Genomic DNA, 25,386 nt, shown 5'->3' on the forward strand with positions numbered 1-25,386 from the left:
CTGAGTCCCAAAAAGGGGTGGTGCGTCCAAGGTCACAAAGGGCGGGGGAGGTGGTGCCCAAGGTCCCCACGGGTGATATTATTTGTTGGAGGTGCCACAAGCCAGGACATATAGCTGCCCGTTGTTCCCAAACCACTGAGCAGATGGACTGCAGCATGGGACGCCGTTGTTCATACTATGCGTATCCAGCTTGCAGTGTGAACTCTCCGCCCAACGAGGGACCTCAAGCATGTCCCGTGAAGGTGAACGGTCAAGCAGTAACGGCACTGTTAGACTCGGGGAGCCTAGTGACCCTGGTGAGGGCCACTTTTCCTCTCCACCTGCTCCCGGGAAAGAAGGTCGGAGTGCGGTGCATACATGGTGATGCAAAGGACTACCCTGTGGCCAGTGTGAACATTGAAACGACATGTGGCACGGAGTCCCACATAATCGGCGTCGTTCAGGACTTGTTTCACCCTATAATTATTGGCCGGGATTTCTGTTTGTTTTGGGATTTGTGGGGGAAAGGTTCTGAGCTCCCTAGCAAGAGTAGGGAACCAGTGAACCCGGGAAGGGTGGTGCCACACCCAGAGTCAGATAGATTTCCTTTTTGTGTCCTGGCTGGAGATGAGGAGGAAGTGTCCCCTGCATCTGACATTCTGGAGTTAGAGGTATCCGGTGAAAATTTTGGGACTGCCCAACATAGGGACCCCACTCTGAGGGAAGCCTTTAATAATGTCACAGTTATTGACGGGGTGGTACAGGAGCCGGGGGCAGACACAAGATTTCCCCATTTTCTAATGAGCAGGGAGTTGTTGTACCGGGTCACGAAAATAAGGGAGGAGTTGGTAGAGCAGTTGGTAGTGCCGGGTCCATATAGACGGAAGGTGTTGGACATGGCCCATTCACACATCTTGGGTGGACACCTAGGGGTGGAAAAAACGCAGGAACGGGTTGTGCAGAGGTTCTATTGGCCTGGGTGCCACCGGGAAATAGTGAACTATTGCAGGTCCTGCCCTACATGTCAGCTAACTGCTCCCACTCCTCATTTCCGGAACCCCCTTGTGCCACTGCCCATTATTGAGGTGCCATTCGAGAGAATTGCCATGGACTTGGTCGGTCCCTTAGTTAAATCAGCCCGGGGCCATCAGTATATATTAGTCATCCTGGACTACGCCACACGCTATCCTGAGGCAATTCCCTTGAGAAATTCTTCTTCAAAGAGTATAGCTCGCGAGTTGGTCCATGTCTTTTCCCGGACAGGTCTGCCAAAGGAGATCCTGACTGACCAGGGGACACCTTTCATGAGCAAGGTGATGAGGGAACTATGCAAAGCCCTGAAAATCTCCCAGTTGAGGACCTCGGTGTACCATCCCCAGTCAGATGGCCTTGTTGAGAGATTTAACAAGACACTGAAGAGCATGCTGAGAAAAGCTATAGAGAAAGACGGTAGAGACTGGGATTGTCTCTTACCCTATTTGATGTTTTCCATTCGTGAAGTTCCACAGGCCTCCACAGGTTTCTCACCGTTTGAGCTTCTGTATGGCCGACATCCACGAGGACTCCTGGATATAGCCAAGGAAACCTGGGAAGCCGAAGCCACGCCCCACAGAAGCGTCATTGAGCATGTGGCCCTGATGCAGCAGAGGATTGCAAAGGTGATGCCTATCATGAAAGAACACCTTCTCCAAGCACAAGAAGCTCAGGCCAGGGTCTACAACCGGTCTGCAAGAGTGAGGCAATTCAATCCGGGAGACCGAGTTCTTGTGTTAGTTCCGACAGTGGAAAGCAAGTTCTTGGCCAAATGGCAAGGGCCATATGAGGTTGTCGAGAAACTTGGTGAAGTAAACTATAAAATTCACCAACCAGGAAGACGGAAACCATTCCAAGTATACCATGTCAACCTTATCAAGCCGTGGCAAGATAGAGAGCCGACAGTAACTCCATCGTTGTTAAGCAACCCAGAAGATGAGGTTGGAGCGGTTACTATAGCGGAGACGCTATCGGAGTCCCAGAAACAGCAATGCCGGGAGTTACTCCAGAAAAACAGGGACCTGTTTTCCGAGTTGCCTGGGTACACGAAGGTCATAGAGCATGAGGTCCTGACAGAGCCCCATGTGCGCGTGAACGTGAAGCCCTATAGAATTCCTGAGGCCCGTCGAGAAATAGTCTCCAAGGAAGTGGAGCGTATGTTGAAGCTTGGAGTCATTGAGGAATCCAAGAGCGGTTGGTCGAGCCCAATTGTCCTGGTCCCAAAACCTGATGGGGAGTGGAGATTTTGCAACGACTATAGGAAGTTGAATGAGGTCTCCAAGTTCGACGCATATCCCATGCCCCGAGTTGATGAGCTCATCGAAAGGCTTGGGCCCGCCAGGTACATAACCACCTTGGATTTGACGAAGGGGTATTGGCAGATCCCCATGGCACAGGAAGCCAAGGAGAAGACAGCGTTTTCTACACCAGATGGATGCTTCCAGTATGTCCGGATGCCATTTGGCCTACAGGGAGCTCCGGCCACCTTCCAAAGGGCTATGGATAGAGTCCTTGCACCCCACAAGGCATACGCTGCTGCGTACCTAGATGATATCGTCATCTTTAGCCCGGACTGGGAGAGTCATCTGGAGAAAGTCCAAGCGGTGTTTGATGCTATAAGAGAGGCCGGATTTACAATAAACCCGAAGAAGTGTGCATTGGGTAAAGAAGAAGCTAAGTACCTTGGATACATAGTGGGTCATGGAGAAATAAAACCCCAAATCAGTAAAGTGGAGGCAATTCAAACATGGCCAAAACCAGTTTCCAAGAAGCAAGTTAAAGCCTTCCTGGGAATCGTGGGATATTACAGGAGGTTCATCCCAAACTTCGCCACAATGGCGGCGCCTCTGACTGACCTGCTAAAAGGGACAAAATCAGTAATGGTTAAGTGGTCCGAAGAAACAGATTCAGCCTTCCAAGAAATGAAAGAGGCTTTATGTAAGCAACCCGTTCTGATGGCCCCAAACTTCAAGAAAGAGTTTATTCTTCAGACAGATGCCTCAGATGTTGGGGTGGGAGCAGTCCTTTCCCAAGAACTACATGGAGAGGAGCATCCTTTTCTCTATCTGAGTAGGAAGCTGTCCTCGTCTGAAAAGAACTACTCAGTCGTTGAAAAGGAGTGCTTGGCCATAAAATGGGCAGTCGACACATTACAGTACTATTTGCTGGGACGTAAATTTAGACTGATATCCGACCATGCCCCACTTAGGTGGATGAGGGAAACGAAGGGTAGAAATGCTAGGGTCACCCGTTGGTTCTTAGCCCTGCAGGACTTCTGTTTCCATGTGGAACATAGGGCCGGAAAGCTGCACGGTAATGCTGATGCCCTGTCAAGAATCCCTTGTCTAGTGGGAGAAAGTGCCAAGCCCCACGGCTTTAGGCAGAGGGGGGAGGTATGTAGCGTGGCTAAAGGATGTCTAATCGATGGGAGATATGTGTCTTATAGATGGCTTGTTGCTGTGATGTAACCATGGCTACCTATATGTGTTTCAGGATTTGTGGTGATGTCACAACCACATGTCTGGTCATGTGATGGGTTCTGGGTGTGGTTAGACATATAAAAGAAAGCCTAATGCTTAACACAGGTAGATATGTGTGGAGGTGAAACCCTCCTGAGTGTGTTACGGCTTCAGGACTGAGCCGGATGAACTGGACACTTGTTTTTCTTTACCTGAGCCAAAGGCTATTTGTTTTCTGTTGTTTGCCACATGGTTTATGAAGCAATAAACCCAGTGAACTTTAAAGGAACACGTCTCCTGAGTGTCAGCCGTCGCAGCTGAGTGAGTGAAATCCCTACAATATATATATATATATATATATATATATATATATATATATATAGTAAATGTATTATTGCCACACTAACCATGTGATTATGCTGCAGAGCAGGGGCCACGGCTGACATCGGCCTGCAGAAGCGTTTTTTGTCTTTCTGCAGTATATTATTCATTCAGCAAACTAGGGGGCAGGTCAGTGAGGGATCAGTGACCTATCAGCAGTCTTCATTATGAATATCTAATCAGAGCACCACATACATGAACCCCGCCTTAGGATGTGAAAATCTCATTAACACAAAACTACAAATAAAGATTAAAGAAAAACCACGAGACGAATTTCATCAACCAAGTCATTGTAATCAGTATAACGGCGCCGACCTGACACTGTGTGTAGATTACTGTGCACAATCCTGCTGACAGGTTCCCTTTAAGCTAGAACAAAAATCATTATTCTCTGCAGCAGATCACCCAACGTAAACAGGACTCGTGTTGCTAACAACTTGACTGTATAGGGACAGAATGATCTCTTATTGATTATTTTACCCTATCATTCTTTGTCAGCCTGTCTATTGAGGCCAGTGGGTAATTGCCGAAACGGCTTGAATATTTAGTTGTTCACTCTCTTTAAATGGTCTGAGATCTGCTCACATACATGCACCCTCAGGGTACGCGACCATGCTCAGGAATTGCTGCGGTTTTGATGCTGTGTATTTATGCAGCATCAAAAACTCAGAGGCCAGATATTACAGCATAGTGGATGGGATTTCTGTCCACTATGCTTGTATGTGCACCTGCGGATCATTCACAGAATCTGACATGCAGCACGTGTTTCAGATCCTCAGCTATACATTTTTCTTATGAAAATACTTGTCTCCACAACAGAAATATCATCAATAGAATTTATTGGGTGTGGTAAATCCGCATAGTCCAGTGAACACATGCGGATATACCTGCGATCAATAGAAGGCAGTGAAAATACACTGCATCCAAAACGCTGCTACTCCTGGATAGTGAGCACATAGCCAAAATGTTACTGTGTGATGGTGCAATACAATAACATTTGGGGTCCCACATTTAACTTTTGCCCAGGGTGACCAGCCCTGACTCTAAAGTATGGCTTAGACAACACACCTAACTAGGTGAGCCCATAACAAGATTGCACCAATGTATTAACCTAATTTAGTCATTGTAGCCTATTATCAAGTATAGAGTAACTTCTCACCTGTAAATCCATCTTTGCAGGTACATGTAAAGTCTCCTATCCCATTTTCACAAAATGCATAAGGTGAACACGTGGAGTTACTTTCACATTCATCAATATCTGTGGATCAATACAAGACGATATGTATAATATCAGTACGCTGGTGAGCTAGTTAATAAACTACAGCAAAAGAAAGCCAAAGTTCTGTACCTGTACAATGTGCTCCATCCCCAGTATAGCCAGTAGCACAGACTCCACAACCAGTAGAAGGGTCACAGGACACACCAGGAAAGCAGCCATCAGCACACAGGTCAGGGGGGGTCTCACAAAAATCTCCAGTGTAATTATTAGAGCAATTACAGCTTGCGATCTGTAATTAAAGTAAAAAAAAGAGTTATTAGAATTCCCTAAAATCTTTCTTCTAGCTTTATTGCAGAGCAGATTATAGATATATTCTCAACATCTAGTTAGCAATTTACACATGATGCAGTCAATCTTATGTACAGTTAGGGCCAGAAATATTTGGACAGTGACACAATTTTCGCGAGTTGGGCTCTGCATGCCACCACATTGGATTTGAAATGAAACTGCTACAACAGAATTCAAGTGCAGATTGTAACGTTTAATTTGAAGGGTTGAACAAAAATATCTGATAGAAAATGTAGGAATTGTACACATTTCTTTACAAACACTCCACATTTTAGGAGGTCAAAAGTAATTGGACAAATAAACATAACCCAAACAAAATATTTTTATTTTCAATATTTTGTTGCAAATCCTTTGGAGGCAATCACTGCCTTAAGTCTGGAACCCATGGACATCACCAAACGCTGGGTTTCCTCCTTCTTAATGCTTTGCCAGGCCTTTACAGCCGCAGCCTTCAGGTCTTGCTTGTTTGTGGGTCTTTCCATCTTAAGTCTGGATTTGAGCAAGTGAAATGCATGCTCAATTGGGTTTAGATCTGGAGATTGACTTGGCCATTGCAGAATGTTCCACTTTTTGGCACTCATGAACTCCTGGGTAGCTTTGGATGTATGCTTGGGGTCATTGTCCATCTGTACTATGAAGCGCCGTCCAATCAACTTTGCAGCATTTTGCTGAATCTGGGCTGAAAGTATATCCCGGTACACTTCAGAATTCATCCGGCTACTCTTGTCTGCTCTTATGTCATCAATAAACACAAGTGACCCAGTGCCATTGAAAGCCATGCATGCCCATGCCATCACGTTGCCTCCACCATGTTTTACAGAGGATGTGGTGTGCCTTGGATCATGTGCCGTTCCCTTTCTTCTCCAAACTTTTTTCTTCCCATCATTCTGGTACAGGTTGATCTTTGTCTCATCTGTCCATAGAATACTTTTCCAGAACTGAGCTGGCTTCTTGAGGTGTTTTTCTGCAAATTTAACTCTGGCCTGTCTATTTTTGGTATTGATGAATGGTTTGCATCTAGATGTGAACCCTTTGTATTTACTGTCATGGAGTCTTCTCTTTACTGTTGACTTAGAGACAGATACACCTACTTCACTGAGAGTGTTCTGGACTTCAGTTGATGTTGTGAACGGGTTCTTCTTCACCAAATTAAGTATGCGGCGATCATCCACCACTGTTGTCATCCGTGGACGCCCAGGCCTTTTTGAGTTCCCAAGCTCACCAGTCAATTTCTTTTTTCTCAGAATGTACCCAACTGTTGATTTTGCTACTCCAAGCATGTCTGCTATCTCTCTGATGGATTTTTTCTTTTTTTTCAGCCTCAGGATGTTCTGCTTCACCTCAATTGAGAGTTCCTTTGACCGCATGTTGTCTGCTCACAGCAACAGCTTCCAAATGCAAAACCACACACCTGGAATCCACCCCTGACCTTTTAACTACTTCATTGATTACAGGTTAACGAGGGAGACGCCTTCAGAGTTAATTGCAGCCCTTAGAGTCCATTGTCCAATTACTTTTGGTCCCTTGAAAAAGAGGACGCTATGCATTACAGAGCTATGATTCCTAAACCCTTTCTCCGATTTGGATGTGGAAACTATCATATTGCAGCTGGGAGTGTGCACTTTCAGCCCATATTATATATATAATTGTATTTCTGAACATGTTTTTGTAAACAGCTAAAATAACAAAACTTGTGTCACTGTCCAAATATTTCTGGCCCTAACTGTAGATATAAGAGATCTAAAATATATATCAGGTGTGCTATAAGTTATGATATTATACTAAAATACGAAATCTTGGCATAAATTACAAATTATTGGTGGCTGTAGAGGTTAATTTTCAGGTCATACACAAATGCACAATGGGATCGATCTACGATTATCCTCCTCATGTGATCAAGAGAAGCCCAGTACACAGCAAGGAGAGCAATCAATCTGCTGGTTATTGTTGTTTTTGGTTTTAACTGGAGTTGGGCAGATTGTGTGAAAATCATATTTGCTGGCTTTGACAAATTTTCACCAAAAAGTCACTATGAATCACATTTCGGAAACACCTATAATAGTCTGGACAATATTCGGGTCACACTCCGTTGTCTCCTAGGAATGTATTGGACCCCTTCTGAGCTCTTTAATGTGAAAGCAGCCTTAGTAAGTGTCATCAACCTATATCGATAGGGGAAAACGAATTGTAATTGACAATAACTGCAATCCTATTTAACAAAACTGATTTTTTTTTTAGACAGAATTTTTAGGCTGCTTAAAGGAAATCTGTCACCACTATGCAACCTTTTAACATGGGCATATAGGTTATATATATTTTTGGGTAAAAAAAAAGTCATACCTGTATGCCTCATATCAGATGCCATGTTGTTGAGAAATCCACTTTTATCACTTTATGTAAATTAGCTCTTACAGGCTATAGGGAGGACTCTGCTCGGAAGACAGCTCTGCCTCTGCACTCCCAATATTATGTGTCAATGTGTGACTCTGACATCTGGTTTTTGTCACTGGTGTATCTGCTCCCAGTGTTTCTGTACACTGAAGAACACTGCAAGTGGAAATATCGGTGGCTCATCAACTTCTGTGCAATTGGAATATGAAACCAATGCCCAGAGAAGTATCGTAACACTGAAAAGGAATGATGGCAGTGGAATGGCGCAGGCACGAGATTACAGGATGCAAACCTCATCACAGGCACACAATGATGCTATAGGAGGCAATACATATAATAATGGGAGTTTGGATTTCACAGCAACAAGGCAATCTCAATGTAATCTCCGGTCCTCCCAAGACCTCCTCCTCTCCTCTATGCTTATTAGCTCCTCACCCAATCGCCTCCAAGACTTCTCCTGAATATCCCCCATCCTCTGGAATTCAGTGCCCCAACACATCCAGTTATCCACTACTTTTGGATCCTTCAAAAGAAACCTGAAAACCCACCTCTTCAAAGAAGCTTACAGCCTGTAAAGACCATACGGCCACCTCAATACCATTGGAGCTACTGCAACCCTCGACCTACTGTCTCCTTCCCCACAATCCTGTAGAATGTAAGCCCTCAAGGGCAGGGTCCTCGCCCCTCTGTATCAGTCTGTCATTGTGTTTACTGTAAGTGATATTTGTATTTTCATGTAACCCCTTCTCATGTACAGCACCATGGAATTAATGGTGCTATATAAATAAGCAGTAATAATAATAATAATAAAAAACATCTGATGTAAGGCATGATGTAGGACTTTTTTCAGCTATCTATAACCTGTGTGCCCACTGTTAGGGTTGGCGGAACGCACCAAATATATAATTTATTAAATGGAATTGGTGCGTTCGCAACCCGGGATCCACCGTGCAGGAAAACACCTGCTGCTAAATAATGGCGGCTCTATAGGGCGGTATATACCAACTCTGTTAGCTTCACAGAGTAACCGCGAGAGGAAAGCTCTGTGCCCTGTTAGACTTTCACAGAGGCACAGGCCAACTACCCAGATGTGAGCAGTGAGTGGTCATGCATGCATACAAAACTCCTCGCCGGAGATGCCAGCATTCTAGGGGCTTATTTCGGCCGGGTCCCTGAACACACTTAAACACAATCTCCTCGCCGGAGGTGCCAGCATTCTAGGGGCTTATTTCAGCCGGGTCCCTGAACACATTCAAACACATGACCACATTGGCGCAAAGCATATAGCATAAGACGATACTAGCGCATGGCCGTGCGGTCATGTGCAGTTTATATAGTTGCAGCACAGGAAGCTGCTACTGAAGTTTTTGCCCTTTCAGGACCTTCCAGAAGGACCAATGGAAAGTGCTGCAGTACCTGAGCATGTTTTGCCCTTTCAGGACCTTCCAGAAGGACCAATGGAATGTACTGCAGCACCTGAGCATGTGACCGAACATGTGGCCCTCGACCTCCAATGGGAGATCCTGCCCTGGGCATGCTCAGTGTGAGTAAACAAGGACTTAGTCCCAGAGAGGCTCGCTCGCCGCAGATCAGTGCAGGGTACCATAGGAAAGCCAGAAAAGGCAGTAACGACCCTATGCACCGAATCAGCCCCAGCGAGACGCTGGGAGCGACGTCTCCGCTGAGCAGAGCCCACTGCGGCCGATACCGAATGGGAGACCGCAGCAGACACGGATCGAGATTCCCCCTGTGCAGCAGAGGAAACTCGACTCCTAACATTACCCCCCCTCCTAGGGCCCCCCCCTCCTTGAGCCTCACTACGCTCAAAAGCTGCGATAAGCAGCGGAGCCCGAATGTGCTCCACAGGCTCCCAGGTTCTATCCTCTGGGCCTTGACCCTTCCAGTCCACCAGATAAAATTTCTTGCCACATACCACCTTGCACCCCACAATAGCATTCACCTCAAACTCATCCGTGGATGAACCTGATGTCCCAGCAGATGACTCGGAAAACCGGGACAAATGAACGGGCTTTAAGAGGGAAACGTGGAAAGTATCGGTGATACCAAGGCGTGGAGGAATAGCCAAACGGTAGACCACAGGGTTGACCTGTTCCAGAACCTTAAACGGGCCAATGTAGCGAGGAGCAAACTTAGTGGACTCAACTCGCAGCCTGATGGTACGGGCGGAGAGCCACACTAAGTCGCCAGGAGCAAAGACCGGAGCGGGGCGCCGGTGTGTATCAGCCGAAACCCTCATTCTCTCCTTGGAGGCCCGGATGGCATCCTGTGTGCGGTCCCAGATGTCACGTGCCTCCACCACCCAGTCTGCCACCCTAGAATCGGTGGATGACACAGGGACACGCGGATGCTGGCCGTAATTAAGGAGAAAAGGAGTTTGACCAGTGGAATCGGCTACAGCGTTGCTCAGGGCAAATTCTGCCCAAGGTAGCAAAGATGCCCAGTCATCCTGCCTAGCAGAGACGAAATGTCGCAAATATGTCACCAGAGTCTGGTTGGTTCTCTCCACCAACCCATTCGTCTCAGGATGGTATGCAGAGGAGAGGTTTAACTCTATGCTGAGTAAACGGCAGAGCTCTCTCCAAAACCGAGATGCGAACTGGGGACCCCGATCGCTGACAATCTTATCAGGCATACCATGCAAACGGAAAACGTGTTTAATGAACAACACCGCCAAGGCCCGTGCTGAGGGTAACCGAGGAAGCGGCACCAAATGCACCATCTTGGAGAAATGGTCGGTGACAACCCAAATAATGGAGCAGCCACGCGACTTGGGTAGACCCACCACAAAGTCCATCCCGACCATCTCCCAGTGCCTGTCTGCCACCGGTAGAGGGTAAAGCAACCCAGCAGGCCGTTGCCGAGGAGACCGATTCTGGGCGCAAGAAACGCACGCCTGAATATAGTCCTTGACATCTCGGGCCATATGCGGCCACCAGTATGTTCTCGCCAGAAGCTCAGATGTCCTCTTGATCCCAAAATGCCCACCCACTCTGGAGGAGTGAGCCCAAGAGAGAACCTCCGGTCGCAAGTTAGCTGGTACGAAAGTCTTGCCCGGGGGCACAGACTCTAGCGAAACCGGAGCTACAGTTCTCAGGCTCTCAGAAGGGACAATAAGCCGAGGCTCCTCCTCTGATGACACCATGGAGCGGGAGAGAGCGTCAGCACGAACGTTCTTCTCCCCGGAGAGGAAATGGAGAGTAAAATGGAACCGGGAGAAGAACAGGGACCATCTAGCCTGGCGAGAATTCAGCCGCTGGGCCGTTTGCAGATACACCAAGTTCTTGTGGTCAGTGAAGACTTGGAAGGGAAAGCGAGCTCCCTCCAAGAGATGTCTCCACTCCGAAAAAGCCAACTTCATGGCCAGCAACTCCCTGTCCCCGATGGAATAATTCCTCTCCGCTGGTGTGAAGGTCTTGGAGAAGAAGAAGCAAGGATGCTTCCGACCTTGAGCATCCTTTTGGAAAAGGACTGCTCCAGCACCAACGGATGAGGCATCCACCTCCAAGATAAATGGCTTATCAACATCGGGGCGATGTAGGATGGGAGCGCTAGCGAAGTGTGACTTGATCGAGAGAAAGGCTTTGGAGACCTCCTCTGACCACAACTTGGGATTTGCTCCCTTCTTGGTGAGGGTAACCAAGGGAGCTACCAAAGTTGAGAAGTGTGGAATGAACTGGTGATAGTAATTAATGAACCCCATAAAGCGCTGCACCGCTTTAAGAGAATGGGGTTCCTGCCAGTCCATTACAGCCTGTAGCTTGGCAGGATCCATAGCCAAACCCTGGGCAGAGATGATATAACCAAGGAAAGGCAAGGACTCCTGCTCAAACACACACTTCTCCAACTTGGCGTAGAGGGAGTTTGCCCGTAAGAGGTCGAAGACTTTGCGAACATCTCTCCGATGGGAGTCAATATCTGGAGAGAAGATGAGAATATCATCCAGATAGACTACGACCGAGGTGGTGAGCATATCCCGGAAGATGTCGTTCACAAAGTCTTGGAAAACGGCTGGGGCATTACAGAGCCCGAAGGGCATCACCAGAAATTCATAGTGCCCATCCCTGGTGTTAAAAGCCGTCTTCCATTCATCCCCCTCACGGATGCGAATCAGGTTGTAAGCAACCCGCAGATCTAACTTTGTAAATACCCTCGCTCCCCGTAGCCTATCAAACAGCTCAGATATCAGGGGTAGTGGGTACTTGTTCTTAACGGTGATGGCGTTAAGACCCCTGTAGTCTATGCATGGACGTAAGTCTCCAGTCTTCTTCTGTACAAAGAAGAACACTGCCCCTGCCGGTGACACTGACTTCCTAATGAATCCTCTTGCCAGATTCTCCTGGATGTACTGGGACATTGCCTCCGTCTCCGGGAGAGATAACGGATAGACTCGACCCCGGGGAGGCTCAGCACCAGGCAAGAGGTCAATAGGACAGTCATAGGGGCGGTAAGGCGGAAGGGTCTCCGCAGCTCTTTTGGAGAACTCGGGCGCGTCCGAGGGTGAGTATTTACCTAATAGGAATATACTCACCCTCGGACGCGCCCTGCTTCTTTCCGGCAGCCTTCTTTCCTAAGAATCAGCCCTTCCAGGACCTTCGGTGACTTCGCGGTGACGTCGCGGCTTGTGATTGGTCGCGCGAGAGGTCACATGGGCGGCCGCGTGGCCAATCACAAGCCGCGACGTCACCGCGACGTCACCGCAAGGTCCTGGAAGGCTGATTCTAAGGAAGGAAGGTTCCCGGTTAGTACCAGGGCGCGTCAGAGGGTAAGTATTGCGATATTTATTATTTTAATTCTTTATTTTACACTAAAATATGGATCGCAGGGCCTGAAGGAGAGTTTCCGCTCCTTCAGACCCTGGGAACCATGGAAACCCAATGCTCTGCATTGGGTTTCAGGTTTCGGCCGACCCTGACCCCGACTCTTTTATAGGATCGGCCGATTTCACTCGACCCGACTTTTGAAAAAGTCGGGTTTCGTGAAACCCGACCCGATCCTATAAAAGTAAAGGTCGCTCAACCCTAGTGATGGCGTTAAGACCCCTGTAGTCTATGCATGGACGCAGTTCTCCATTCTTCTTCTGCACGAAGAAGAACCCAGCCCCTGCAGGTGACACTGACTTCCTAATGAACCCTCTTGCCAGATTCTCTTGAATGTGCTGAGACATTGCCTCCGTCTCCGGGAGAGATAACAGATAAACTCGACCCCGGGGAGGCTCAGCACCAGGCAAGAGATCAATAGGACAGTCATAAGGGCGATGGGGCGGAAGGGTCTCCGCCGCCATTTTGGAGAACACGTCTGCATAAGACCAAAATTGCTTGAGGAGAGAGGAAAGATCTGCGGGTACCTGTGTAGTAGCAACCTAAACGCACTCCCTCAGACATCTACCCTCGCAAGATTTACTCCAACCCAAAATTCTCCCAGAGGACCACTCAATATGAGGAGAATGGTAGCGAAGCCATGGTATCCCCAACAGGACCTCATCAATTCCCTCAGGAATGACTAATAGGGAGATTATCTCCTGATGTGATGGAGACACAGATAGCGTGAAAGGAATGGTTTGGTGGGTAATCTGTGAAGGTAGTGTTGACCCATTTACCACTCGAACGGTTACCGGCTTGGCGAGCATCACCAAGGGTATTGCGTGACGCTGGGCAAAAGCGGAAGATATAAAGTTACCCTCTGCCCCAGAATCCACGCATAGCTCGACCATAAGAGTGGATGGGCCTATGGTAATTGTCCCCTTGAAGGACAACTTTGAGGCAAACGTCGCCGTGTCTAGTGTACCTCCTCCAACTGCCACTAGACGCTGACGTTTCCCCGACCGCTGAGGACCCTTGGAGGCAAGGTGTCCTGACTGCTGGCAAACATGACGGACCTTATGTGCACGGGCAGACTGAGACTTGGATCCCGCTCGTGTCACCTCTAAGGCCTCATGTGACTCGGATGCCTGGACTGGAGATTCCAAAGGTTTGGCGAAGGTGGGAGCCAGCCGAAACCTCTGCCTACACTGGGCTCGCTCCAACCTCCGCTCGTTAAAACGGAGGTCAATACGAGTAGAGACGGCTATGAGCTCCTCCAGTGTGGCGGGAATCTCCCTAGTGGCCAAAGCGTCCTTCACATTGTCAGCCAGCCCCCTCCAAAATACGGGAATGAGGGTTTTATCTGGCCATTCCAACTCAGACGCTAATGTCCGGAAGTGAACAGCAAAATGGCTGACCATGGTTGAACCCTGAGTCAAAGCCAGCAGTTGGAGCGCTGTATCATGGGTGACTTGAGGTCCTAAAAAGACCTGTTTCAGAGTGTCCAGAAACCTAGGAACACTCCGCACCACATGATCGTTGCGCTCCCACAGCGGCGTAGCCCACTCCAACGCTCTGTCCGACAGGAGAGAGATTATGAATCCCACCTTTGCCCGCTCAGTAGGGAAACGTGCAGCCAGAAGCTCGTGGTGTATTTCACATTGGCTCACGAAACCCCTACAGGACATACTGTCCCCAGAGTATCTCTCAGGCAAAGGAAGGTGAGATAGGGTCGGAACAGAGGTGGCAGTGGGTAAAGCTGCTGCAGCCACGCTAGCAGCCTGAACAGCTATTGCAGTAACATCCACCGCCGAGGTTGCACGTTCAAGAGACGCCAACCGGCCCTCCAGCAGCTGGATGTACCCCTGCAATCGCTGTTCATCCGCCATTACTTAGCCAGATCCTGGCGCTAGTATACTGTTAGGGTTGGCGGAACGCACCAAATATATAATTTATTAAATGGAATTGGTGCGTTCGCAACCCGGGATCCACCGTGCAGGAAAACACCTGCTGCTAAATAATGGCAGCTCTATAGGGCGGTATATACCAACTCTGTTAGCTTCACAGAGTAACCGCGAAAGGAAAGCTCTGTGCCCTGTTAGACTTTCACAGAGGCACAGGCCAACTACCCAGATGTGAGCAGTGAGTGGTCATGCATGCATACAAAACTCCTCGCCGGAGATGCCAGCATTCTAGGGGCTTATTACGGCCGGGTCCCTGAACACACTTAAACACAATCTACTCGCCGGAGGTGCCAGCATTCTAGGGGCTTATTTCAGCTGGGTCCCTGAACACATTCAAACACATGACCACATTGGCGCAAAGCATATAGCATAAGACGATACTAGCACATGGCCGTGCGGTCATGCGCAGTTTATATAGTTGCAGCACAGGAAGCTGCTACTGAAGTTTTTGCCCTTTCAGGACCTTCCAGAAGGACCAATGGAAAGTGCTGCAGTACCTGAGCATGTTTTGCCCTTTCAGGATCTTCCAGAAGGACCAATGGAATGTACTGCAGCACCTGAGCATGTGACCGAACATGTGGCCCTCGACCTCCAATGGGAGACCCTGCCCTGGGCATGCTCAGTGTGAGTAAACAAGGACTTAGTCCCAGAGAGGCTCGCTCGTCGCAGATCAGTGCAGGGTACCATAGGAAAGCCAGAAAAGGCAGTAACGACCCTATGCACCAAATCAGCCCCAGCGAGACGCTGGGAGCGACGTCTCCGCTGAGCAGAGCCCACTGCGGCCGATACCGAATGGGAGACTGCAGCAGACACGGATCGAGATTCCCCCTGTGCAGCAGAGGAAACTCGACTCCTAACACCCATATTAATAGGTTGTAAAGCTCAAACAAGATAACAGACTCCTTTTAAATTGAAAAAGCTGTTCAAACATTATCCCTCTTTGGGGGCAGATGCCTGCTTTGAAGGTGTTTTTTATGGAATGTAGAAATGGCAGAAGCCTTGGTTTTTTCACACTGAGTGGAGAAAACATTTACCCTGCATGAGGAGTATCAGGAGTGATTTTCTTTGCTAAGTCCTCTTTCACATATCAGTTTTTTGCTATCAGTTGCACTCCGCCGAATTTTGAATAAAACGGATCCGGCGACTGATGCCGCCGGATCCGTTTTTTCTCATAGACTTGTATTAGCGACAGATTTTGACTGATGGCCTCACGTTTCTTCTGTCATTCGCCGGATCCATCGAAAATTGTTTGTCCGGAGGCCAGAGACAACGGACAAAGTAACGTTTTTGTGTATGTCGAAAAAACGACAGAGATGGCTCCGTCGCCGTCCATCAAATGATTCTGTTTTTAAAACTGAGCATGATCTGATTTTTTTAGGATCCAATTAGTCAGATCCACTAGTCGGATCTGGCGACAAAACGGATCCGTCACATCAGTTTTTCACAATCTGCGACAGATCCCTCGAGCCAATGGATTGTGACTGATGGCAAAAAACTGGTGTGAAAGGGGTCTAAATGAATAAACAATAACTTTTCACAACCCTTTTTAAAATGAAGAAGTGGCTTCTGTTAGGAGAAAAAAAATTATCCCTTTTTTGGGGATCTACAACAGGTTTGATGTTATCAAAATGATTAAGCAATTGCAAAGGCATTTCATACCGATGTTTAAAAATTATACATTTTTGGGGAGCAAGGCTATTTTCAAACTGAAGAAGCCATCATTTGTTGTCAACAAGCTTTTTAAAAATTAACCTTATGTTGGAAACTGTTTCACGTTTTTGCAAATTCAAGAGAGTACGTTTTCCAGCATCACTAGCACTGTTCAGCACGATGAAACACAGTGGATAGACAGGCATAACTCTGCAATGGCAATGGCAGTGGCAGAAAGCTCAAAGGACAGGGCAGGTAAGGAAACAGGGAGCAATGTAGTGCCAGCAATGGCTGCCCTGGCAGAAGCATTATTTCATTATAAAACGTAGTGAATAGACAGGAGATGTGTGGCTGGTGTGGATGTGCAGTGGAAGTGGTGGCAGCAGAATCCGCTTTGCATAGAATGAGGATGGGGCAAGGAACGAAATGCAGCATTGAATTTCAGAAGATTGTAAGGTCGCAAACCAGGTGGTGCTGCTTTAGTAAAGTCAGTAGTGCGTACTTTACTACGGAAGAATGTTTAAAAGGAGTTGACACATTTACAATGATAGCCTTCACCTTTCTCAAGCGGGTATATTTCTGAAAAAATATGCAATTAAATTCAAAAGTTGTGTCATGCACGGAGTGTGAGTTTATTTCACCAACTGTGAGGTAGCCTGAATATTTTGGGAATTTTGGCTCATGACAACTCCCAGCTATAGTTGATGAGGGGCCAGCCAGAATATTCACTTTATGCACAGCAGAAACTTGTCTACTGTATGGCTTTTCTCATCCATATAAAACCACTTGCCAGCACTTTAGCTTGCATGAGAGAATAGAATGAGGACAGTGTGTCAACATTGTGTCCTGTGCCTGTTGTGGATGGGTTTATATCTGTTGACCAGGATTCGGAGAAAGTGAAGGAAGAGACATAACCATTGCCTGGCAGTGGAAAAGACATAGCTCCCAGTAGTGAAGGCTTGACCTTCTGTCGTACTGTTCACCGAGTAAGTAGTGAAACTAATGTATTGTCACGTCCCATAGTTGCTACTCCAGATGTCTACTATGTAGTGCATTTTGGTTCTCAAAGACAAGTAAAGAGAGGACCCTATGTTCTTCTGCACATGAGAGCAGAGAGCGGGAACATATTTATCCAAGAAATAATTGTGGCTGTGTATGTTCCAGTGAGGCTGAGTATTCACCATAATTTTTCAATAGGCAGCTGACTCCACAAGGCAGTACAGCAGTGACTGCACAACCAGCAACTTCACTATGTGAGATGTTAGTTCGCAAACCTATGGATGACTGAAATCATTCATTGATGGATGTTTGCCAGTTCATAAATGAAAGCGAACTCCCACAACAGGCCGCTGTATTCGGATTGCTTATAAGGGTATAATATTGGATGATTGCAGCAGCAAAATGCATACACAGTACTCGGCATAAATGAATATGCTCCCTTTTAGTACGTTTTTCATCAATATATCAGTAAATACTAAAACAATTTTCAAAATTTTGACCAGACTGAGATTCGTAGAACATTTTTGTTTTACAAATAACATGAAAGTAAGGTTAATAATTTAACTTTCCATATAAAATGTTCAGTTTTACTTACATTAGTTGCGGCAAAAACGAATGCAACCCACATCAAGAACAGCTACAGTGGTATGTAAAATTTTGGACACTTGTGGTTAAAATTACTTAACCCCTTTACCCCCAAGGGTGGTTTGCACGTTATGGAGCGGGCCAATTTTTACAATTCTGACCACTGTCCCTTTATGAGGTTATAACTCTGGAACGCTTCAACGGATCCCGGTGATTCTGACATTGTTTTCTCGTGACATATTGTACTTCATGATAGTGGTAAAATTTCTTTGATATTACCTGCGTTTATTTGTGAAAAAAACGGAAATTTGGCGAAAATTTTGAAAATTTCGCAATTTTCCAACTTTGAATTTTTATGCAATTAAATCACAGAGATATGTCACACAAAATACTTAATAAGTAACATTTCTCACATGTCTACTTTACATCAGCACAATTTTGGAACCAAAATTTTTTTTTGTTAGGGAGTTATAACGGTTAAAAGTTGACCAGCAATTTCTCATTTTTACAACACCATTTTATTTTAGGGACCACATCTCATTTGAAGTCATTTTGAGGGGTCTATATGATAGAAAATACACCATTGTGTGACACCATTCTAAAAACTACACCCCTCAAGGTTCTCAAAACCACATTCAAGAAGTTTATTAACCCTTCAGGTGCTTCACAGGAATTTTTGGAATGTTTAAATAAAAATTAACATTTAACTTTTTTTTCACAAAAAATTTACTTCAGCTCCAATTTGTTTTATTTTACCAAGGGTAACAGGAGAAAATGGACCCCAAAAGTTGTTGTACAATTTGTCCTGAGTACGCTGATACCCCATATGTGGGGGTTAACCACAGTTTGGGCGCATGGCAGAGCTCGGAAGGGAAGGAGTGCCATTTGACTTTTCAATGCAAAATTGACTGGAATTGAGATGGGACGCCATGTTGCGTTTGGAGAGCCACTGATGTGCCTAAACATTGAAACCCCCCACAAGTGACACCATTTTGGAAAGTAGACCCCCTAAGGAACTTATCTAGAGGTGTGGTGAGCAGTTTGACCCACCAAGTGCTTCACAGAAGTTTATAATGCAGAACCGTAAAAATAAAAAATCATTTTTTTTCACAAAAATTATCTTTTCGCCCCCAATTTTTTATTTTCCCAATAGTAAGAGAAGAAATTGGACCACAAAAGTTGTGGCACAATTTGTCCTGAGTACTCTGATACCCCATATGTGAGGGTAAACCATTGTTTGGGCGCATGGGAGAGCTCGGAAGGGAAGGAGCGCCGTTTGACCTTTCAATGCAAAATTGACAGGAATTGAGATGGGACGCCATGTTGCGTTTGGAGAGCCACTGATGTGCCTAAACATTGAAACCCCCCACAAGTGACACCATTTTGAAAAGTAGACCCCCTAAGGAACTTATCTAGATGTGTGGTGAGCACTTTGACCCAATAAGAGCTTCACAGAAGTTTATAATGCAGAGCCATAAAAATAAAACAAAAATTTTTTCCCACAAAAATAATTTTTTAGCCCCCAGTTTTGTATTTTCCTGAGGGTAACAGGAGAAATTGGACCCCAAAAGTTGTTGTGCAATTTGTCCTGAGTGCGCTGATACCCTATATGTGGGGGAGAACCAGCGTTTGGGCGCATGGGAGGGCTCGGAAGGGAAGGAGCGCCATTTGGAATACAGACTTAGATGGAAAGGAGTGGATTCTGTTTTTGGGCTCCCTCTGGTGGTTACAGATGGTACTGGGTGACTTGTGTTCTCTGCGGTCTCTGGTGTCCACCTGTTCTATCAGGATATGGGAGTTTCCTATTTAACCTGGCTTTCTTGTCATTTCCTCGCCGGCTATCAATGTAATCAGTGTGTCTTGTTACCTCTGCTTCCCGCTTCTGTATTCTTCAGGACAAGCTAAGTTTTTGATTTTCCTGTTCCACGTTTTGCTTAATTTTTGTCTTAGTCCAGCTTGCAGATATGTGATTCCTTTTTGCTGGTTGCTCTAGTGGGCTGATATTACTCCTCATGTTCCATGAGTTGGAACATGAGTTCAAGTAATTTCAGGATGGTTTTTTGTAGGGTTTTTCGCTGACCGCGCAGTTCACTTTTGTATCCTCTGCTATCTAGCTTTAGCGGGCCTCATTTTGCTGAATCTGTTTTCATAACTACGTATGTGCTTTCCTCTCATTTCACCGTCATTACATGTGGGGGGCTGCTATTTCTGTGGGGTGTTTCTCTGGAGGCAAGAGAGGTCTGTGTTTCTTCTAATAGGGAAAGTTAGTTCTTCGGCTGGCGCGAGACGTCTAGAATCATCGTAGGCACGTTCCCCGGCTACAGCTAGTTGTGTGTTGAGGTTCAGGATCGTGGTCAGCTCAGTTTCCATCACCCTAGAGCTTGTTTTGTTTTTTGTGCTTGTCCTTTTGTGATCCCCTGCCATTGGGATCATGACAGTATAGCCGGCCCAAACAGTGGTAATCGTATTGGCTGAAGTAGGAGGAAAAGTAGTCTGAGGAAGTTTTTTTTTTTTTTTTTTTTCCCCTCAGAGTTTGCTGCATAGCCTTAATTGCAGCCTGGCTGCGTCTTACCTCCTCTTAATCCTTGAATGGCTCTGACCTCAGCTGTTTATCATGGACGTCCAGAGTTTGGCTTCCAGCCTGAATAATCTTCCTGCTAAGGTTCAAAATATACAAGATTTTGTTGTACATGCTCCTATGTCTGAACCTAGCATTCCTATCCCTCAGTTTGGCATTGGGTTTGCTCTATGAGGAACCTAACCTAGAGATTCAGGCTGAAAAAGCTTTATTGGCTCTCTCTCAGGGGCAAGATGAAGCAGAAATATATTGTCAGAAATTTCGGAAATGGTCGGTGCTTACTCAGTGGAATGAGTGCGCCCTGGCTGCAAGATTCAGAGATGGCCTTTCTGAGGCCATTAAAGATGTCATGGTGGGGTTCCCTGCGCCTACAGGTCTGAATGAGTCTATGACTATGGCTATTCAGATTGATCGGCGTTTACGGGAGCGCAAACCTGTGCACCATTTGGCGGTGTCTTCTGAACAGGCACCTGAGACAATGCAATGTGATAGAATTCAGTCCAGAAGTGAACGGCAAAACTATAGGCGGAAAAATGGGTTGTGTTTTTATTGTGGTGATTCAGCTCATGTTATATCAGCATGCTCTAAACGCACAAAAAAGGTTGATAAGTCTGTTGCCATTAGTACTTTACAGTCTAAGTTCATTCTGTCTGTGACTCTGATTTGTTCATTATCATCCATTTCCGTCGATGCCTATGTGGATTCAGGCGCTGCCCTGAGTCTTATGGATTGGTCATTTGCCAACCGCTGTGGGTTTAGTCTGGAGCCTCTGGAAGTCCCTATTCCTTTGAAAGGAATTGACTCTACACCTTTGGCTATGAATAAACCTCAGTACTGGACACAAGTGACCATGCGTATGACTCCCGTTCATCAGGAAGTGATTCGCTTCCTGGTACTGTATAATTTACATGATGTCTTAGTGCTTGGTCTGCCATGGTTACAAACTCATAACCCAGTCTTGGACTGGAAAACGATGTCTGTGTTAAGCTGGGGATGTCAGGGGGTTCATGATGATGCACCTCCGATTTCTATCGCTTCATCTACTCCTTCTGAGGTTCCGGTATTTTTGTCTGATTATCGGGATGTTTTTGAGGAGCCTAAGCTCAATTCGCTTCCTCCTCACAGGGATTGCGATTGTGCTATAGATTTGATTCCTGGCAGTAAATTTCCTAAAGGTCGTTTGTTCAATCTGTCAGTGCCAGAGCATACTGCTATGCGGGATTATGTTAAGGAGTCCTTGGAAAAGGGACATATCCGTCCATCTTCGTCCCCTTTGGGAGCAGGTTTTTTTTTTGTGGCCAAAAAAGATGGTTCCTTGAGGCCTTGTATAGATTACCGTCTTTTGAATAAGATTACAGTTAAATATCAGTATCCTTTGCCATTGTTGACTGATTTGTTCGCTCGCATTAAGGGGGCTAAATGGTTCACTAAGATTGATCTTCGGGGTGCGTATAATCTTGTGCGGATAAAGCAGGGTGATGAGTGGAAAACCGCATTTAATACGCCTGAGGGCCATTTTGAGTATTTGGTGATGCCTTTTGGACTTTCTAATGCTCCTTCTGTCTTCCAGTCCTTTATGCACGATATTTTCCGTGAATATCTGGATAAATTTATGATTGTGTATTTGGATGATGTTTTGGTTTTTTCGGATGACTGGGAGTCCCATGTTCAGCAGGTCAGGAAGGTGTTTCAGGTCTTGCGGGCCAATTCTTTGTTTGTAAAAGGTTCAAAGTGTCTCTTTGGAGTCCAGAAAATTTCTTTTTTGGGGTATATTTTTTCCCCTTCTACTATTGAGATGGATCCCGTCAAGGTTCAGGCTATTTGTGACTGGACGCAGCCTACATCTCTTAAGAGTCTACAGAAGTTCTTGGGCTTTGCTAATTTTTATCGTCGTTTCATAACTAATTTTTCTAGTGTTGTTAAGCCTTTGACGGATTTGACTAAGAAGGGTGCTGATGTTGCTGATTGGTCTCCTGCGGCTGTGGAGGCCTTTCAGGAACTTAAGCACCGGTTTTCTTCTGCTCCTGTGTTGCGTCAGCCAGATGTTTCGCTTCCTTTTCAGGTTGAGGTTAATGCTTCCGAGATTGGAGCGGGGGCGGTTTTGTCACAGAGAAGCTCCGATTGCTCAGTGATGAAGCCATGTGCGTTCTTTTCTAGAAAGTTTTCGCCCACTGAGCGGAATTATGATGTTGGTAATCGGGATATTTTGGCCATGAAGTGGGCATTTGAGGAGTGGCGTCATTGGCTTGAGGGTGCTAGACATCGTGTGGTGGTCTTGACTGATCACAAAAATCTGATTTACCTTGAGTCTGCCAAGCGTCTGAATCCTAGACAGGCTCGTTGGTCACTGTTTTTCTCCCGTTTCGATTTTGTGGTTTCATACCTGCCAGGTTCAAAGAATGTGAAGGCGGATGCTCTTTCTAGGAGTTTTGTGCCTGACTCCCCTGGAAATTCTGAGCCCACTGGTATCCTTAGGGATGGGGTGATTTTGTCGGCTGTCTCCCCAGACTTGCGACGTGCTTTGCAGGAGTTTCAGGCGGATAAACCTGATCGTTGTCCGCCTGAAAGACTGTTTGTTCCGGATAATTGGACCAGTAGAGTCATCTCCGAGGTCCATTCTTCTGCGTTGGCAGGTCATCCTGGAATATTTGGTACTAGAGACTTGGTGGCCAGGTCTTTTTGGTGGCCTTCCTTGTCGAGGGATGTGCGTTCTTTTGTGCAGTCTTGTGAAGTTTGCGCTCGGGCTAAGCCTTGCTGTTCTCGGGCCAGTGGATTGTTGTCACCTTTGCCTATTCCGAAGAGGCCTTGGACGCACATTTCCATGGACTTTATTTCGGATCTCCCTGTCTCTCAAAAAATGTCCGTCATCTGGGTTGTGTGTGACCGCTTTTCTAAGATGGTTCATCTGGTACCCTTGCCTAAGTTGCCTTCCTCCTCTGAGTTGGTCCCTCTGTTTTTTCAGAACGTGGTTCGTTTGCATGGGATTCCGGAGAACATCGTTTCTGACAGGGGATCCCAGTTTGTGTCTAGATTTTGGCGGACGTTCTGTGCTAAGATGGGCATTGATTTGTCCTTTTCGTCTGCATTCCATCCTCAGACGAATGGCCAGACGGAACGAACTAATCAGACCTTGGAAACTTATTTAAGGTGTTTTGTTTCTGCTGATCAAGATGACTGGGTTACCTTTTTGCCGCTTGCCGAATTTGCCCTTAATAATCGGGCTAGTTCTGCTACCTTGGTTTCTCCTTTCTTTTGTAATTCGGGGTTTCATCCTCGTTTTTCCTCTGGTCAGGTGGAGCCTTCTGATTGTCCTGGAGTGGACATGGTGGTGGATAGGTTGCATCGGATTTGGAGTCATGTGGTGGACAATTTGAAGTTGTCCCAGGAGAGGGCTCAGCAGTTTGCTAATCGCCGTCGCCGCGTGGGTCCTCGACTTCGTGTTGGGGACTTGGTGTGGTTGTCTTCTCGTTTTGTTCCTATGAAGGTCTCTTCTCCTAAGTTCAAGCCTCGGTTCATCGGTCCCTATAGGATCTTGGAAATTCTTAACCCTGTGTCGTTTCGTTTGGATCTCCCGGCATCGTTTGCTATTCATAATGTGTTCCATCGGTCGTTGTTGCGGAAGTATGAGGTACCTGTTGTTCCTTCGCTTGAGCCTCCTGCTCCGGTGCTGGTGGAGGGAGAATTGGAGTATGTTGTGGAGAAGATCTTGGATTCTCGTGTTTCCAGACGGAAACTCCAATATTTGGTCAAGTGGAAGGGTTATGGTCAGGAGGATAATTCTTGGGTGGTTGCCTCTGATGTTCATGCTGCTGATTTGGTCCGTGCATTTCATAGGGCTCATCCTGGTCGCCCTGGTGGTTCTCGTGAGGGTTCGGTGACCCCTCCTCAAGGGGGGGTACTGTTGTGGATTCTGTTTTTGGGCTCCCTCTGGTGGTTACAGATGGTACTGGGTGACTTGTGTTCTCTGCGGTCTCTGGTGTCCACCTGTTCTATCAGGATATGGGAGTTTCCTATTTAACCTGGCTTTCTTGTCATTTCCTCGCCGGCTATCAATGTAATCAGTGTGTCTTGTTACCTCTGCTTCTCGCTTCTGTATTCTTCAGGACAAGCTAAGTTTTTGATTTTCCTGTTCCACGTTTTGCTTAATTTTTGTCTTAGTCCAGCTTGCAGATATGTGCTTCCTTTTTGCTGGTTGCTCTAGTGGGCTAATATTACTCCTCATGTTCCATGAGTTGGAACATGAGTTCAAGTAATTTCAGGATGGTTTTTGTAGGGTTTTTCGCTGACCGCGCAGTTCACTTTTGTATCCTCTGCTATCTAGCTTTAGCGGGCCTCATTTTGCTGAATCTGTTTTCATAACTACGTATGTGCTTTCCTCTCATTTCACCGTCATTACATGTGGGGGGCTGCTATTTCTGTGGGGTGTTTCTCTGGAGGCAAGAGAGGTCTGTGTTTCTTCTAATAGGGAAAGTTAGTTCTTCGGCTGGCGCGAGATGTCTAGAATCATCGTAGGCACGTTCCCCGGCTACAGCTAGTTGTGTGTTGAGGTTCAGGATCGCGGTCAGCTCAGTTTCCATCACCCTAGAGCTTGTTTTGTTTTTTGTGCTTGTCCTTTTGTGATCCCCTGCCATTGGGATCATGACAGGTCTGCAGGCGTCACATTGTGTTTGCAGAGCCCCTAATGTACCTAAACAGTAGAAACCCCCCACAAGTGACCCCATATTGGAAACTAGACCCCCCAAGGAACTTATCTAGATGTGTTGTGAGAACTTTGAGCCCCCAAGTATTTCACTACAGTTTATAACGCAGAGCCGTGAAAATAAAAAATCTCTTTGTTTCCCACAAAAATTATTTTTTAGCCCCCAGTTTTGTATTTTCCCAAGGGTAACAGGAGAAATTGGACCCCAAAAGTTGTTGTCCAATTTGTCCTGAGTACGCTGATACCCCATATGTTGGGGTAAACTCCTGTTTGGGCACACGG

General features: G+C 46.4%; 1 protein-coding gene across 1 annotated transcript in view; it reads right to left on the reverse strand.

Moving 5' to 3' along the window:
• Positions 1-25,386, reverse strand: part of LOC138638067 (mucin-4-like) — a 497,598-nt gene that overhangs the window by 266,705 nt on the left and 205,507 nt on the right. The window contains exons 48-49 of the mRNA XM_069727050.1: positions 5,200-5,359; positions 5,011-5,109 (exon numbers count right to left, since the gene is read on the reverse strand). Of these exons, the coding sequence (XP_069583151.1) occupies positions 5,011-5,109; positions 5,200-5,359 (259 nt within the window). The remainder of the gene's footprint in view (positions 1-5,010; positions 5,110-5,199; positions 5,360-25,386) is intronic.

The sequence above is a fragment of the Ranitomeya imitator genome, chromosome 5 (genome assembly GCF_032444005.1).
Source record: "Ranitomeya imitator isolate aRanImi1 chromosome 5, aRanImi1.pri, whole genome shotgun sequence".
Lineage (NCBI taxonomy): Eukaryota > Metazoa > Chordata > Amphibia > Anura > Dendrobatidae > Ranitomeya > Ranitomeya imitator.